We start from the raw sequence: 16733 nt of genomic DNA on the forward strand, positions 1-16733 counted from the left end.
GTGTGTGCTTCAGCTTTTTTCTCATGCAAGAAATAAAATACATTGTATACTTGTGTTTCATGCTGTTAGAAGCAAAGTAAAGGACATAGTGATGCTCAGTGTTAATTACATAGAGATTCTCTACTTTAAGTCATTACACTGCACCATGACTTGGTAAGATAATTAGGTACTGTATTAATGGTTCTAAGCAAAATACTTCATTCCTTAAGACATGAACTATGGTGAACAAAAGAAAATATAGCTGTAACTAATCAACCACTTTCTAAAACCTAAGCAGTGTAAATTATCCATGGTTATTGATGAGGACGTATAATGTTATGTGACTTATTTGTTAATGCACTGAAACCGGCCTGGAATAGCTCCATTAGTTCTTGCTGCCGATGCTGCTGTTCTCATCTCCAGAGTAGGAGTTTTTTATCTTAAATATATGGGAAAAAAAATTGCAGAAAGTTGGTTTTTTGGCTTGCTTTTTTTGGGTTTTGTTTTGGTTTTGTTGTTGGGTTTTTTGGGGGGTTTTTTGATGTTTTTTTGTTTTTTTGTTTGTTTGTTTTACTAGAGGACCCATAAATATGTGTATTAGATTGGGGGTTTATATCTCATCTCTCACCACTATGTTGTTTGTTGTTAGCTAAAATTGCACTGATTTATTACCTCTGGTAGAATTCAAGGTCACATTGCCATGTCCGTGTTCTTGCCATGTTCTGCCTAGCTATAACTAATAGGTAAAATGGAAGTTGATTGCTTTCTGCTTTGTAGAAATTTGAAACACCAGATTACGTGATATTTTCTCCAGTAAGTGCAAAGAACAACTGATGGTCACTCTTCACTGCAGATGAGAAAAGGCTTAACATGGGAAATTACGGAAAAGAAATCCATAAGCTTTCTGGTAGTTTCACTATGCATAATTTTTCCATGTATATCTAGGTTCCTTTCAAAGTAATGTTGGAAATAAGTGCTGCAAAATGTAATTGTTCTCCCTGTGTTAGAGTTCAGCATCTCCTTGAGTTTGTATCAAGGCATTCTCCCAGAAAACTGCCTTACTCCACTTTCTTCTGTAAATACCCAATTCGGCAAGAAAGGAGTTGCACAAGCAGCTCTATTCCTTTGATAAGATCTAGCACCTTTCCTGTATGTGAAGTTAATAAACCACCAACCACGAGGAGACAAATAACTCTAAAAGAAAAACACATTTCAGTACTGGATGTGAAGGTACCTCATCGAGTGAGAATCCACTTGACATCCTAGTCATGATAGGCTAATTAAAAACTTCATAATGAATTCTTTGAATGGGGAAAATGAAAAACACTGAGTTTTTTTCACCACATGTTATTTCTGGGAAATCCAGGACAGAAAAGTGAATTACACACTTAAAGTCAGTTATCTTTTATTCTGTTTGAATTGAACGTATTAGCAAGTGAAGAGGACGGTAATTTAAACTCTGTTCTTAAAATACCAGCTAATGTGGAAAGTTATATGAAGTATGTTTCTTACAGCTAAGTGATTATCAGGAGGCTGGATAAATAAGGTAAATCATAATTATCAATAACATCCATTTATATTTGTTATTGATGAATAGTTTTACCGTGAATTTTGTGGGCCATGTGGAGCATTCTAGCAGGGCAAGACATTGATCCAAAAAAATTCCAGCAATGTTCTATGTTCCTGGGGCTGGGATTTCACAGCAGAGGTTATATCACAGGTCATCTTTTGGGAACTTGCCAAGTTGTAGTTGACTAGATCAGAGAGCCCAACTACTAAATTGTTATGAAAACTGACATGCACCTAGTTTTCAGCATAAATCTGCCAAATCTAACAGGATATTGTAAGATAAATATTTTTTTGAACACTCCTAGCAGAAATAGGACATGTGAGCATAGTTCTTGTAAAGGTTTTTCTTGTATAAGGGACTTACAATGAGCACTAGGAATTGAGATAATAATTATCGTGTGGTGTTTTGTCTGTGCCATATACTTGTAGCTTGCTGTTATGACCTGAAAGTATCAGTTTCTATCACAGGTCCTGAAGTGCTAAGGAATGTGTTTGGATCAGATTTGTCTTTATGAAAGATCAAACCAACTCATAAATTTTCATGTTAATTGATGGATGTTTGTGTTAGAAACAGCTAGTTATAGGCCTAACATATATAAGTAAAGTTGTTTTTTTGTTTGTTTGTTTGTTTTTAAGCATAAATGATCCAACTTTGTTTCTGTGTTTATTGTCAGATTAGTCTAATCCTAGACAAGTGCTGTTGGTCACTTATTGATTTAGGATCATCCCCTTGGGAGCAGTCATGGTGAAGCAAAAACTGAGAGAAGAGAATCCAAAATATGCTAACTAATAAAAATCCCGGTTTTTAATAGGTATTTTTATATATAAGTGTAAAATACCTTTTAACATGTATCATAACTAAAATTTAAATTTTTCACCACCACAGAATAAACAAAATTTAATTCTATAACTGACTACAAAATTGATGGTCCTACATGAGTTGGTAGGCTGCTGTATAGAATGAAAATAGTTGTGATCCTTGAAATACTCTGCTGTCTTTTAGAATGACAAGATTTAGGTGACTGCAATACAGTGTTCTCTAAACTTAATCATAATATTCTTTCAACATGAAAAAATATGATGTCTTAAGAAATTGTTGTTATGATTTTTGTAGTGAGATATAATCCACTGCAGTTTTACGAGTCAGTGAACATATGCACCACTTTGATGTAGCCTATTGAGATTGCTGAAAACAGGGAAGAAGGTTCTTCACTAAAGCTTATTAAAGAAAAAATACTGCTGTGGAATTAAAAGGAATGTCCTTGCATAGATAATGGCTGTCTGAAAGATATAAAACAGATGGTAGGAATAAGTAGGCAGGTTTCAAGATTAAAGGAAATCACGTGTAATTCTCCTGCAATTTGTGATGAGGCTTTAGCTGTTTCTGCTGAAGTGATTGGAAAAGGGCTACAGGAGCGAGATCACACAGTTTCCTGCCAACACTGTTGTTATTCAGAGTGGTAAAGGTGAGAGGTTGACTGCAAGGAGTTACAGGACTTCATGTTGCTGTAAACAACCTGGCAGTAAATAACAGGTAAAATTCCACGTGGACACATATAAAGTGATATTGTGTGTGTGTGTTTGGATCAATCCTAACTTCACTGGTATACCTATGGGATTCAAGTTAGCTTTCTACACACAACCACAAGAGGAAAATCAGAGCTCAGTAGCAGTCAAGAAAGAAAAAGAATCAAAGACTACAAATAACTGGGAAAGGAAAGGAGAGCAAATTATCATTATGCAACTGTGAGTTATATTCTTTCTGCATCTCACATGCTGTATACGGTTCAGACCTTATTTAAAAATTGGAAAAGTAAAGGAAAGTATGCTTAAGAAGGCTGAGCAAAGATGGTGGAACCAGTATATGAGGAATGATGGAACAGACAAAAATTCTAGTCTGCAAAAGAGAAGGAGAGATGAAAGAACTGAAGAATAGGAAGTGATTTTTTTTATACTCTCTTTCAATGCGATAACCAAACAGCTTTGACTGAATCTAGAAGGTGTTTAGTTTAAATCAGACATGCTACGTAGCACATACTTGCATTTTAGAATTCTTTGCCACAGGACTTTGTGATTACCAGAAAACCTGGTAGTTGCGAGATGCTTTGGGCAGATAAGTAAAGACAAATCCATTAACAACTGTTAAATAGACATGTTCCACAGCTTGGGTAAAGACATCTCTGAGCACAAAAGCATTGAAAGTTGGAAGAGTATTCTGGGGAGATACCGCTATATGCTTGCACTCTTACACTCTTAGTCATCTGCTGTTGGTCATTCCTGGTGGCAGGATAGTTACCCTGATAGACCCCTCTGGGGTGTGCTCGTGCTGTGTTGCTTCTCGGGTTGGAACTCTGAGTCTTAGTTTTGATGGTGGATTGAGACTCTGCCTAGGAAGTCGGAGCTCCTGGCTGATGGAAAAGGGGAATCTTGATGCAGCAGCCAATATGATCCACTTTCCATGATGAACCTGCACTGTATTCTTTCTCTTTTTCTGCAATAGAATGCTTGGATATTTTTGGAAAAATTATTTAAAACTCTTTGCAGCTAAACTGTCTCCTCTTAATAATATAGTAAAAACTGAGCTGGGTGAAGTTGCTTTGTTCATCTGTAATCATAAAGTGCTTGTGTCTGAGCCATCATTTGAGTGTGAAATGTGGTGGTTTAATACCTGACCCTGGCACAACTTCATAGCTTTAATCATTCTGGGTACTTCAAAAATAATAACTTCTTATATTTACTCTATCAACAAATATATTACCATGAGATGTTACCTTCCCTAAATGTTGACATGTCCAGGGTATAGGAAGCAGAGTAGACTAATCGTTGACTAGACAGTAATCAGTCTAGTCATATGATGAAATTTGCGTTCTTCAGTGATTGTCTAATTTGAGATGTTTGGGGAGTGCAGTATAAAGATGCCTTTCATTTCAGCTGCTGAGGATATCCAGTGTTTGCAGAACAATGAGATATTTGTGTTGTTAACAATCTAAATGATTTTTATCGGTAATGACAGATGGCTCTTAGATAATGTGCTCTGAGTTGTCTGTAATATGTTCGGAATAAGTCTTCCGCAAGGTTGTACATCTGTCTTGAGATCTTTTGCTAAAATATTTAAATCAAGGTCATTGTTTATATTTGATTTTAAATAGCTTTCAGCTGGTAGTCTGCATTTCTGTACATTTAGAGATCAAACTGTTTCTAACTTCAAAAACTACAAATGGAAAAGTATAATAGGTAGCAGGTGTTAGAAAAGGCAATTATGCATTAGCTGTTTTACTCAATTTCCAAAACTGTCTAAAACTATCCATTGGAAATACTTTGTAGCCTAGACTTATCTCTGAAGCATGATGAATTTTTAAATCTATAGGGGTATATGCATTTTTTCTCTAATGAATTGCATATTTAAACCTATTTGGTTTCATTTAAAAGAGCTGAAGAAAATTGTATTGGGAGAAAAAAAGCTTGAACAGAAAAATCACAAGATAAAGTACGGGTTCTTACATGCTTCTAGATATCTTTTTCTGCAATTTCTCAAAAACATTTTCGATTTCCAATATTGCAGTTCTAGGAATTTTTTGCTTTTAACTTTTTTTTAAGCCACTTTTCTTGACTTTCTGGCTATGGAACAATTGTCTTTATTATGTGATAATAGAATGAATTTTTTGGGCTTAAAATCAGAATCCTAGGTTATTATCAGAAGAAGGAATATTGTGATCTAATTTGATTACCTGTGTAATATTATTTTGTGAGTCGTCGTAAGAGAGAGCAAAATAAACAATTTTGCCAACAGTTACTGCAAATTGACTTTGAAAGTTAAAATACTCCTTTTGGACAGATTTCTTTAATCCTGCTCACTTCTCCCCTGTACTTTTCAAGAACTTATATAATCATAGAATGGTTAAAGTTAGGAGGGACCTTAAAGATCATCCAGTCCAACCTCCTGCCATGGGCAGGAATACCTCCCAGCAGACCAGGTTCCCCAAAGCCCTGTCCAGCCTGGCCTTGAACACTTCCAGAGAAGGGGCATCGACAACTTCCCTGGGCAACCTGTGCCAGTGTCTCACCACCCTCACAGTAAAGAATTTCTTTCTAGTATCCAGTCTAAATCTCCCCTCTTCCAGTTTGAAGCCATTTCCCCCTTTCATTCTATCGCTACCTGCCCTTGTGAAAAGTTCCTCCCCAGCTTTCTTTTAGGACCCCTTCAGGAACTGGAAGGTCTCCCTGGAGCCTTCTCTTCTCCAGGCTGAACAACCCCAACTGTCTCAGCCTGACTTCACAGGATAGGTGCTCCAGCCTTCTTCAGTTGCCTGTTTTTTGAAGTAAATCATAGATGATAGTTCCCCAGGTAATGGTGAACTGGGCTGGTTCTTACTCTGTCAGAAAGTCTTCACCAGTGACAGCACATACCTCAGAGTGGGCTTCTGGAAAATGTATTGATGTTTTCTTGTACAGGCTTAGTCTTAAACGCATTCTGTTTTCATTGAACATTGCTACCCTGTTTGCCTTCCAAATTTAAAGAAAGGTAGTCTCTTTTCTAAGATTATGTTACATATTCCAGAAGAATAGAAACTTCTAAGGTATGATTAAATTTGAAAAGGCATTTGTAAAATTCATGTTAAAAGACCACAAGTTACTGTTTCTATAGTTAAAATTTTTTTAAATATTTTTCTCATTTTAGAGATGAAAATGTTATAAAAGACTATTGAAGCCTGAATTTTAAAATGTTCTGCCTGTTCTTTAAATTTATTTAGAGAATAAAGTAGCAAGAATGTTGTTTCCTTAGAATTTTTAGTTATGTTTAAATATTTAAATCTTGTCTCAATATTATCTGACATGATAAGTTATAGCAGTACTTTGCTTACATCTTCTTGAGATACCATTTTATGCTTCTATATATGTTAACTTTCCATCCCAAAAGAAATATCAACAGTAAAGTAAAAGATGTGGATTTTCCAGGAAGTTGATAGTGAGTACATGATTCTGTAAAACTCTTAACTTTAATATTGTAAATTGGAATTTACTGTGAATTTTCTGATTATGACCAACTCTAGAGAGGTGTCTAGGTAAACGTCCCATATGCTGGGATTTTACAGTGTTATTCAAGTCATGCTATTCAAATAGAGTTTTCCTAGAGCAGGAAAAATATCACAGGATCTTATAATCTGAATCTTCCTTTCTGTTTCCAAAATTAACTAATTCATATTTTCAGTTAAAGCTACCGTGCAAATAGTTGGCATTATCTCTTTTCTTGACTCTTACCGATTTGGTGGCCAGGATGATCTGTAGTTTCTGTAGCTGCTAACAACCCCTTGTAGTACCCTGGGCACTTCTATCAAGTCAAGGGCAGAGGAAAAGGAGAAGTGGTAGGAGGAGAATGTTTTTCCTTCTCCACTTGTGATAGCAGTGAGGTTACCTTATTGCAGTTACACATGTTGTGTGGAACATTTTAAATGCCATGCTTTTCTAGGTTAAGTAGCAATAAAATAGATACTTTAGTGTTTTACATAAGAAGTGGTTTCAATTCACTTTATTTGACCAGAACACTGTATTTTTCTAAATAGTAAACTGTGGTTTTGAATTGACCAGTAGAGAATATGAAAAAAAAAATGCTGTACTTTTAAAGAGCTGCAATTAGATCTTATAAATAATTTAGATATCAGCATTTAAGTATCCCTACATTTGTCAGATTATGTAGCTTAATTTTATAATTATTATTTTCAAATGTTATTTTAATGAGATTTTACATAGCATTAGTTCACAGTCATCACATTGATAATTAAATATAATTATTATTTCAATTCTCAGTGGTATAGAAAACAAAATCTAAGATTAATTTGGTAATACGAGAAAACTTAGTGAAGTCTTGTAAAAGAATCAGAAATTTTTCTAAACTCTTAGGTGTACTTATAAAATCTTAATTTCTAAGGGGAGTTTTATAAAGTGACTGAATCTGCTGACTTTAACTAGAACAGAAAGCTGCAGATCTGAGTACAAATTTGAGTTGTAAATGTTTTATGATACTAGGAGTAGATTATTTTCCTTTAGTAAAAACCTCTAATTCAGTCAAATATGGATCAAGTTGTTTATTTTTAAAATGTTTACTAATTTCCTATAGCAGCATTTATAATAAAAAAGCTACTAGTATCAAATGAAGCTACTATGAAGAGCAAACTCTTAATAACGGAGATGAAGCATGTTCATGCCGCAGTGTTGAGCTAGGTAGTACAGTATTTCATGACAGATATAAGCTAATGGATAACATCAGAAATGGAAGAAACACATCTGTAAAGAATGAAGTTAAATATGAGAAATGCATACCTCACCTAAATTCCTGATACAGATAATAGTTTGGCATAAATGTAGTGCAAACATGCTTGTAATACAAAGAAAGAGACTTACCTGACTTTTGTAGTTATAAGTGAATGCCATAAAAACACACTTGGGGCATATGGTGATAAAAAATAAAATAAATTTCTATAAATAAAAAATTTCTATATTGAAATAATGATTTTTTTTTAAATTATTTTTCTAGTCTGAACCAGAGGGATTTTCTCACTTCCACTTGTATGTCTGTGCTGCCTTCCTTGTCAGGTGGAGGAAAGAGATCCTGGAAGAGAAAGATTTTCAAGTAAGTGAAGGGGATATTTTTCAAGCACAGGGTGGTATTTATTAAATTTAGCTTTCTAGCATTACTTGGGGGTGAATTTATGACAAAACAGTAGCAGTTACAGAAAGACTGACAGTGTCTGACTGTTTACTAGAGTTGCTCCAAAATTGTTAGACCTCAAGTGATGAACTATAAGCAGCAGGAGATGTATTTTCTTTGTCCACTCTGGAAAAAATAATGCTGGTTTAACTGAGACAGACTTTGAGAAGGTGATTTCTGGAGATGCTGTTACAAGTAAAGCCTTGCTATTTCACAAAGAGATCTTCTGAAAAAGTAACTGGATATTTTTTTAATCTTAAGTGCATCACTGGAGTTACTTAATTTCTCATCTATAGAACATAACAGCACACTCCAACAAGGTGATGCATGTTTTTTTCAAAAAAGCTAGGCAAGCACTCTTTTAAAATAAGGACCCTATTTGTCAGTGGGAAATAAAAGGACTGCAAGAGTATTTTCTTCAGTCCCTACATTTGAAAGCTTTACATTTTTCCAGCCAAGAGCATATCAAGGAGTTGTTTGGAATAGGATTTAAATATGATAAATAGGAGAATCTTGTGCATATCCCTGTAGAAGTTCAGGTATGTTTATGAACTGGTGACAGCTCACTTTCATAGGAATGTTTTTATTGAATTTTACCCTGTGATGCACACATAATGCCTGAAAGGAGTTAACGTCCTGTTTACAGGCTGACTGTAAACAAACCATGCTGCAAAGCCCACACCATTGCCTGCCTGGGGAAGTGGCTGTTCCCAGCTTATTTTCTCTCCAGCTGACTGAACTCTGTTGCCCTGTACAAATGAACCATTGCCTAAATTTGTGTATCACTTCAGTCTATTCTCTCTTTCTTCATAAAACGATTTATTCAGAGTACTTTAACTGTCGCTTCCTATCTTTGCCATAAAAAAATGCCTAGGGGCACAACATAAGAACTTTAATTTATACTACCTGCTAACACTGTCAGATTTTCTCAATTTATGGTATTTTGTCAAAAACAACTTTGATGCAGGCAGCCATGCCTCTCAACTAAAATTGTTCACTGTTAATCCTTCCTATTAAATTTTTCCTGTTGATTTCCTGCACCAAAGTTTGTAACAGTTTTCCCCTCTCTACTGACTCTGTTACAACTGTGTTTAAAGTAAAAAATAATCCCAAGGCATAGTACTATGAAATTTGTTTTTTTCTCCTTGCATATGTTCAGAGTTGTTTACTTATTCAATAATTAAGGTATTTCTGTATGGTTTAATTTCTTTACAGGTTATGTAATCTAGACTATAAAGTGCATAAATCAGGACCACACTGGAACACATTTATCACACTGTTTTAGCTTGGTTACCACATAGAAATGCAATTAGCAATTTTGAGTAACTGTAGACTGGTGCTAGTTTTATCACTCTTGTATGTTATCACTAAAAGACTTGGCCTTCTTTATTGTGTAACATGACCTTTTAAAATGACTAAACTAAAGTGTTATCAATTCTGCAAATGATACTTCTTTCCCACAGGCAAGAATAAAATCCATTATTCTTCTGCTTTAATAATAGCTGTAGACCATTGCCTAGTCTTCAGTGTAGTAGCTCCTGTAATAGGCATTTAAGCTGCATTGGAAAATTGGCAAGTTCAGTGCTGTTGGAGTACTCTGAATGCATTGAATTCACGTTTTTGAGTAGTCACAGTACTTTTTGTACTGAAATCTTGTGTTCTGTAGACTACATCAAGAATCATCAAAACATGCATCCAGCCATTTCTCTTTATTGAGAAATGTATTTAGTGTGTGTTGTATTTGTTTTTCTGCATATGACACAGATAAGCAAGTCTCTCCCAGTTGTCAGTCAGAGGGTCTGGTTCTTTAGTACTAGCTGTGAAAATTCATGCTTTGCTTTTGCACATTTGTTTGACCTCTTTCAGTAAAATTAAAAACCTCATTTTAAGAAATTTTAAGGCAGAATAATTTCCCCAGAATATAGATGTGGTGATGTGCCAGATGAGACACTAACCATGTTTTGAAAGGCATTTTTATATGACTCGGTTTTGCAATACTCTTTTCTTATTATTTGATGAAGTATATTATCAGTAATGTTACTGAACTGGACAATGATAGGAGATAATCTTTGCTCTTAAAATATTTATTTCCATTCTCTTAAGTATGTCTTGTTGCAGCCTAAGCAATGAGTAAAAGTATGTGGTGTTTACTCTTCCTTGTATGAACAGATTACTTAATAGACTTAAATACCAAATGTTCAGCTGTGCATGATAGTAGTTCCTTGTTGAGGACAGCATGTGTGTGTGTTTCTTGGTGTTTGGTTTTTTTTTTTTGGGGGGAGGGGGGGTTGTGATTAATTTTTTCTGTATTCTTGTGTAGCAGAGAAAGAAATTTTGCAATTAAACAAGTGGGGCTGGCTGGGCTAATACTATGGAGAGATAAAGTTGAAAACTACTTGGTTTACATTTGTATAATTAAGTAGTATACGAAAGGAAATAAATTTTGATAGGGGAAGTAGAGGAATAAATCAGATTTTAATCTGTTTGAGCAAGTTACTGTTCTTACAGCCATCTATTTGATATCAAAGATATCAAATGAATATCAGATGAAGATATCAAAGTAGACCTTCTCTGAAATATGGGATATGCAGGTTAGCATAGGTTTTAGCAATAGACAAGTGAGGAGAAAGGCGGTGCTTTATGTGTAAATCTAGAGCAGGTTACAGCATTATTTGTAGAAATTGTCCCATGTCTTTGCTTTATGAAAACTGTCACCTCTTGACTTTCCACTGATTATTCCATCCCACTTGTCCGTGTCCTTATAAACTGTTCTTGTCTGAGTACTGTAAAATGCAATACAATGGCAAACAAAGGACAACTAATTCAAACTGCAGTGTCCCAAGAGAAAACATTTGATTTTAGGAAGCTGGAATGGGGGGAAGGGTAAAACTTCTTTGTTCTGCTAGGAGTTTATAGTTAACATTTTTTCCTGCTCAATAAAGTTATTGGTAACCTTTCTAGTAATCTTTGATTTTGTTTTGAAATTTGCTATATGATGCAGTAAGCTGTGTGGTGTAATGCTATGCAATGAGGGTAAAAATTACCACATGCAATTTTGAAATTTCCCAGGGTTACTTTTTGATAGCAGTGAAACTATACTGATGTGTTTTCACATAGACATTTTAAATTTTTCATGTATAATACAAAGGTTAATATTGCTGAAAAGAAGGATAGTGTTTTAGTTATAGTTAAAGCTTGTTATTCTCTCATGGTGCTCACTTCCAGAGAAAAGGTCTGCTTTACCTACATAGTATGCTGCACAAATCCAGGTACAGAAAGCTTGTTTGGGTACCTCTGTAGCTTTATACATCAGATGAGCAGGGCCACACAGAACGCAATGAGCAGGCCTTTTTTCCTTTGTAAGTAATGTGATGTTTTGTAGGATCATACAGGTCATTCTTGGCTTATGATCTTTCTGTTGATGATATAAATGTTATGTGTTAATTCACTGGTTCCACTGGTAATCCACTGGTTCTAGTGTCAGATTAAAAAAAAAGAAAAATAAGTAGTAGGTTTAATATAGATAAAACTACATTTTTTTTAATGTGATAAAGTATGACTTGCAATGTGAATGCAAAATGTGTCATTCTTTTAATTTCTACTATCTAAGCTTAAATAATTAAAGATGCAATGAGGACCTTTCTATTAATCAGCATGTCTTCGACTTTGACTTACTGTTGTTCATTATCCTGACTACAGCCATAGTTCCAAAAATTCTCCTGAATTCTTGGGATGTGAATGGTTGATGCTGTTAAGTGAGAAAATATTCAAGCATGATTTTGAGCATATGTAGAATTAAAATATTAGTAGTAGATATGGATGTTGTGTTTAATGGTGGTGTGCTCAAGATATCTGAAGGATTTGTAAGGAAACAGAACTTCAGGGACTAGATCCAACTGTCAAACTGAACATAAGCTAAATAGTAATGTTGGACAGATACTGGTATAACTGTTAGATATTGGAGATTTAGTCCAAATTTTCAGTTTAAGTGACTTATCATTTTGTTGACATAGCTGAGCGATAAGAAATATATTCAATATGTTGTGGTAAGCTATCTGTCTTGCAGATTTTTTTCTTCTTTATGATTCTGAGATACAGGCTTTTCTGTCTTGTCTAACAGATATTTTCACCCATACTGTCATCAACCCACATCTTTATTACTGCAATGTCCTTTTCTTTGGCTTTGACAAATGCATTTGTGCTTCATTTATATTCAACCAGACTGCAAAGAAGCTGTAAAGATCATTTTTCAGTCCATCATATTTTCTTGCTTTGCATCTCTTTTGGCTCCCTTTCCTTTATAGCACCAAGGAAAACTTAGATGCTCTCTTTTTCAAGGCCTTTAATGGACTAATACCGACACCTTTCATGTCATTTCGTATTCAGTGTAGAGATGCTGACTGCCAGTTTATCAGCCAGTGATGACAGCCTCATCACGCACTTGAGCTCACAAGAAAGTATCTGTGCTAGCTCCCAGGTCGACCGTCTTACTTAAATGGAGCACATAATGCAGATACTCAGTTACTTTCCTCTAAATCCTTATGTAAGTTCTGTTTTTCTGCAATACCCAGAATAGATTTGACAGGTAGACTTCAGTCTTTTAATAGCACTTGCAGCCATTTTGACTAGTTTTGTGTTGCGTCTTTTTAACTTTCCGTGAATTTCTTGTCTCTTGTTTTATACTTGAGCCATAAATTGTTAGGGGTAGTGACTAGCTTTTCTTCTAATTTATATAATCTTTAAAATAATGATTTGTTAATCCTTTTTTTTTTAAGACTAGGGAGTAAGACTTATTGATCTTCTAACTAAAATGAATGTGTGCACAATGTTGGTCCTATTAAAATTTAGATAAATGCGCTTGATTTTTTTCAAATGTTTAATTATGGTGAAACACTACAAGCTAATGTTAGTTCAAATGGTAATGTGGACCATCAGCGTCCTACATCATACAAGAAATAAAATTTTAAGGAAATTGAAGTTATTGTTATTACTTATGTAAATGTTTGCCTCACAATGATGTTGTCAGAATTATTCTTAGATTAAATCTGTTTCTGTATGTTAGTTTTAAGATGGATGCCTGTTTCAGAGGATAGTGAAACATTTCACGCTGTCTGTATTTGAATAAAAGTCAGATACAGGGTGACTGAAACACATCTTTCGCTTAGTGATGGAGTGAGCACTGTCAACACCTTTGGTTTGGTTTGCCTTTCCTTCTCTCTTTAAATAATCATTTAATTAGAATCAGTGCAGGGTTAGAAGGTTCCCTACTACCTCCCACTCTTCCTAAATCTCAGCTCACTTGGGTACTTTGCCCCCTTCTGTCACATAGGAGTAGGGAAGGCCCAGGTTAATATCTTCTCATTAGTGGTAGGAATACACTACTGATATTGCAAGTCTCATTACCACATGAGCTTGCCCTTTTAGTCTTTTTCCTCATTTGTCATCATTTTTTGGAGTGTAAAGGCAATTGTTTGTACCTGTAGTCTATTTTCTGCCTATTAGATTCCAAAGTTCCTGAAACTTCATGTTAGTCCCTGAAATACAGGAATAATGCTGCATTTTTATGAGTGAACCCTTGGCATCTAAAGGTTGTAAAATTTAATGTCAAATTAAAAAAAATTCTCTTTCTTGCAGAAGATTTGACACCTATATTAAATGATATTAATGCTCAACATGAAAGTCTGAAATAATCAGCACAGTTGAAAAATGTTGAGCTATTGAAAATACTTGTTTTCCTTCCCTAGAAATGTTTTCTAATAACATATGGATGATGAGCGTATTATCTCCTTCATTCCTGGACCTGTCTGTCAGTTTTCTTCATTACAGTATTGCAGACTTTATATACAGTCACAGAGGAGTCTGTAGCTTACATTTATCAGCGTTTGGACTGTTACATTTCTTACAGGTGTGTTTTTTATTTCACTTTTCACATGAACTAGTAGATTCCTTTATGCAAGCTAATGTCACTTAAAAGAGAAGGGTTTAAAGAAAGACAAACCTGATTCTACAAATCTGTCAGTGTGTATATACTACAGCTACACATGTTTAATAATGAAACTTTGTGCCCCAAAAATGGAATTAGTAGGTGGTTACAGAGGCAACTGAATTACAAGATGCTCAGAAGACAAATTCAGTTCATACAGCTGTATGCATGAGTAACAGCCTTCAGTTTAATATGAGTATCCTTCATAGTGATTATAGGAATATGTCATATGTCAGAAATGTGCTTTTATACTATTTATGCTCAACTGCAGTAATACAGCTTTCCTTAATCTTTTCTTATCTTGTTCCTAATTTATGGTGTGAGTTTTTTAAATAGTACTTTTTCTGCATTAAAGTACAGAACTTCTCACTTCATATGATATGAGGCGTAACTAATAAATATGTTTTTAATTTAGCTTCTTGGTGTGTATCATGATAGAAATTTAGTTCCCGTTGCTACTGTAGTAAAAATAAATGTTTCTCAAATTGTTTAAAAAAGTAATGTTTCTGAATGGAATAGTTTGCTGAACAGAGGAGTGTTACCCTTCTTCTCTGTAAGCTCCATGATTAGATGGTTTCGTGGTTCTGGATCAGATGCCCTCACTCTTCCATGTGTGAAGCTAACAGGATCTTTCCTGTGAATGTACCAAAACCTGTGAAGTGTTAAGAACTGTAAACATGGAAATCTTTATGTATTTAAAGAGCCTGACTAGTAACATTGCTGTGATTTTATTCCCTGCTATGAGCACTTTTGGAAGACATTCAATGTATTGCCATGTGTTGCAAGAAATGGGAAGCTCTGCTGTTTTAGACTTTGAACATCATAGCTAGCAATCTAAAGAGGTTGCTCCTTAATCTCCAAGTACTGGTAGTAGGCAACTGGAAGTTAGCACTATTAAATAATTTATATTCAAAAGAGCCAATTTACAATAATTAACTTACTGGCATTATTTTTGCATGTATAGAGCATAATCAACAGAGAATGAGGTGAATGGTAAATGTATCTAAATACAGTCTTACATGGAAAATGTTAACCTTTTAGAAATACTTATATCTGTATTCTTTATTATGAGTGTAGAGATTTAGAAACTTTCTTTTCATTTTTACCCTAACCCATTTTAAATGTAATTTAAAGTCATATGACTGATACCAGGTCACTTATTACTCAGCAGTTTGGCAAACCTGAAAATCAAGGTACTGGGACATTATAACAAGTGCTGTCTTCCCCAGCACATTAGTTGAGAATATCTAAGAGGCAACAAGTTATGGACTGTAAAAGCTGTAGTATCTGTTTCTATAGAAAATGTGTAAGCAGATACAGAGGATTGTTTTCCAGTGGTTGCCAGCTGCCTTTTCTTACAAGTAGGTGGGGAGTATGCTTGAAGAGCAAGGGCCTTAAGAAATTTTATGTCACTCATCAGAGCAATTTAGAGATGCATTTTGACTCCACTACTTTTTCTTAATTTACTGACTGTTACTTTTTTATTACTAGTAGTTAAGTTTAAAACTCTGTATAATATGCTTGTGCCTCTCTGAGATGATATAGAATGAGCAGTTTTCCCAGAACGATTAACATTGAATGCAATAAATTGTAAAATTGCAGTATAACTAATATGTATAACATTTCTACATTTGTTTACTATTAAAATTTTAAGAAGGGATATAGTAATTTATAATCCTGAATACTCTAGTTTTTCCTTCATGTTCATGCCATTTGAAAAATTGCATTTAGCAGTGTTTTCTTCAGTTAGTTCCAAATCAAAGTGCTTTGGAATAGTTTGCTTTTGTGATAGTCAGGAAATATGTTGCAATTGTAGATGCATCAAATTAAAAAGTTTGAATATGAGCACTGAATGTGCAGTTTCTTCCTTGGATTTCATGTGCAATATATAGCATTTGCTTAACTTCTGCTCCTTCTTTCATGCAGAACAAAATCCTTGATAACAGATTTAGTGTAAATGACAGCTGAGGTTGTAATACCATACCAGTAGAACTCACTTGTAACTAATGTTTTTCTGTGTTCTTCAGAAAGAACAAAGCAACTATATGACAAAATTAGCAGTCATTTGTATTTGCTACATCAATTTTATGTTACCTTGGCTAAGATTTGTCTTCACTGTTTTTCCAATATTAATATTTTATGTAAAAAAAGCAAGATGTTAACCGGATCCATGGTACAGTACAAATACTATATGTAGATATGATTCATGTTACAGAGACCAGTTAGATTGAAAATGTGTTTCATTGTGTAGTTAGGCTTAAGGTTTAATGAAATAAAGCAAATCCTGTAAGCCAGGACTAAATTAGAAATAAAGTCACTTTAAATTAGTTTTGTCATCAGTGGAAAGACATGAGTGTGAATCAGTCACTTCTGATCTTACCCTACCCTCTGCAAATACTTACTTCACTCTATTAGTTACAAAGGATCATAACATTGCAGAAATTAGAAATAATCTGTTAAATGCCTGTATTTAGTGGTCTGAATATTGAAGATTTT

The 16733-nt window shown here is 34.5% G+C and overlaps 1 protein-coding gene across 1 annotated transcript in view; it reads left to right on the forward strand.

The window, feature by feature from the left end:
* Positions 1-16733, forward strand: part of LOC104539961 (TBC1 domain family member 22A) — a gene marked incomplete at its 5' end in the record, with an annotated part of 88341 nt that overhangs the window by 46476 nt on the left and 25132 nt on the right. Inside the window, one exon of the mRNA XM_010183641.1 lies at positions 8081-8176. Within this exon, the coding sequence (XP_010181943.1) occupies positions 8081-8176 (96 nt within the window). The remainder of the gene's footprint in view (positions 1-8080; positions 8177-16733) is intronic.

This window comes from Mesitornis unicolor, unplaced genomic scaffold, assembly GCF_000695765.1.
Source record: "Mesitornis unicolor isolate BGI_N332 unplaced genomic scaffold, ASM69576v1 scaffold6174, whole genome shotgun sequence".
Classification (NCBI taxonomy): Eukaryota; Metazoa; Chordata; class Aves; order Mesitornithiformes; family Mesitornithidae; genus Mesitornis; species Mesitornis unicolor.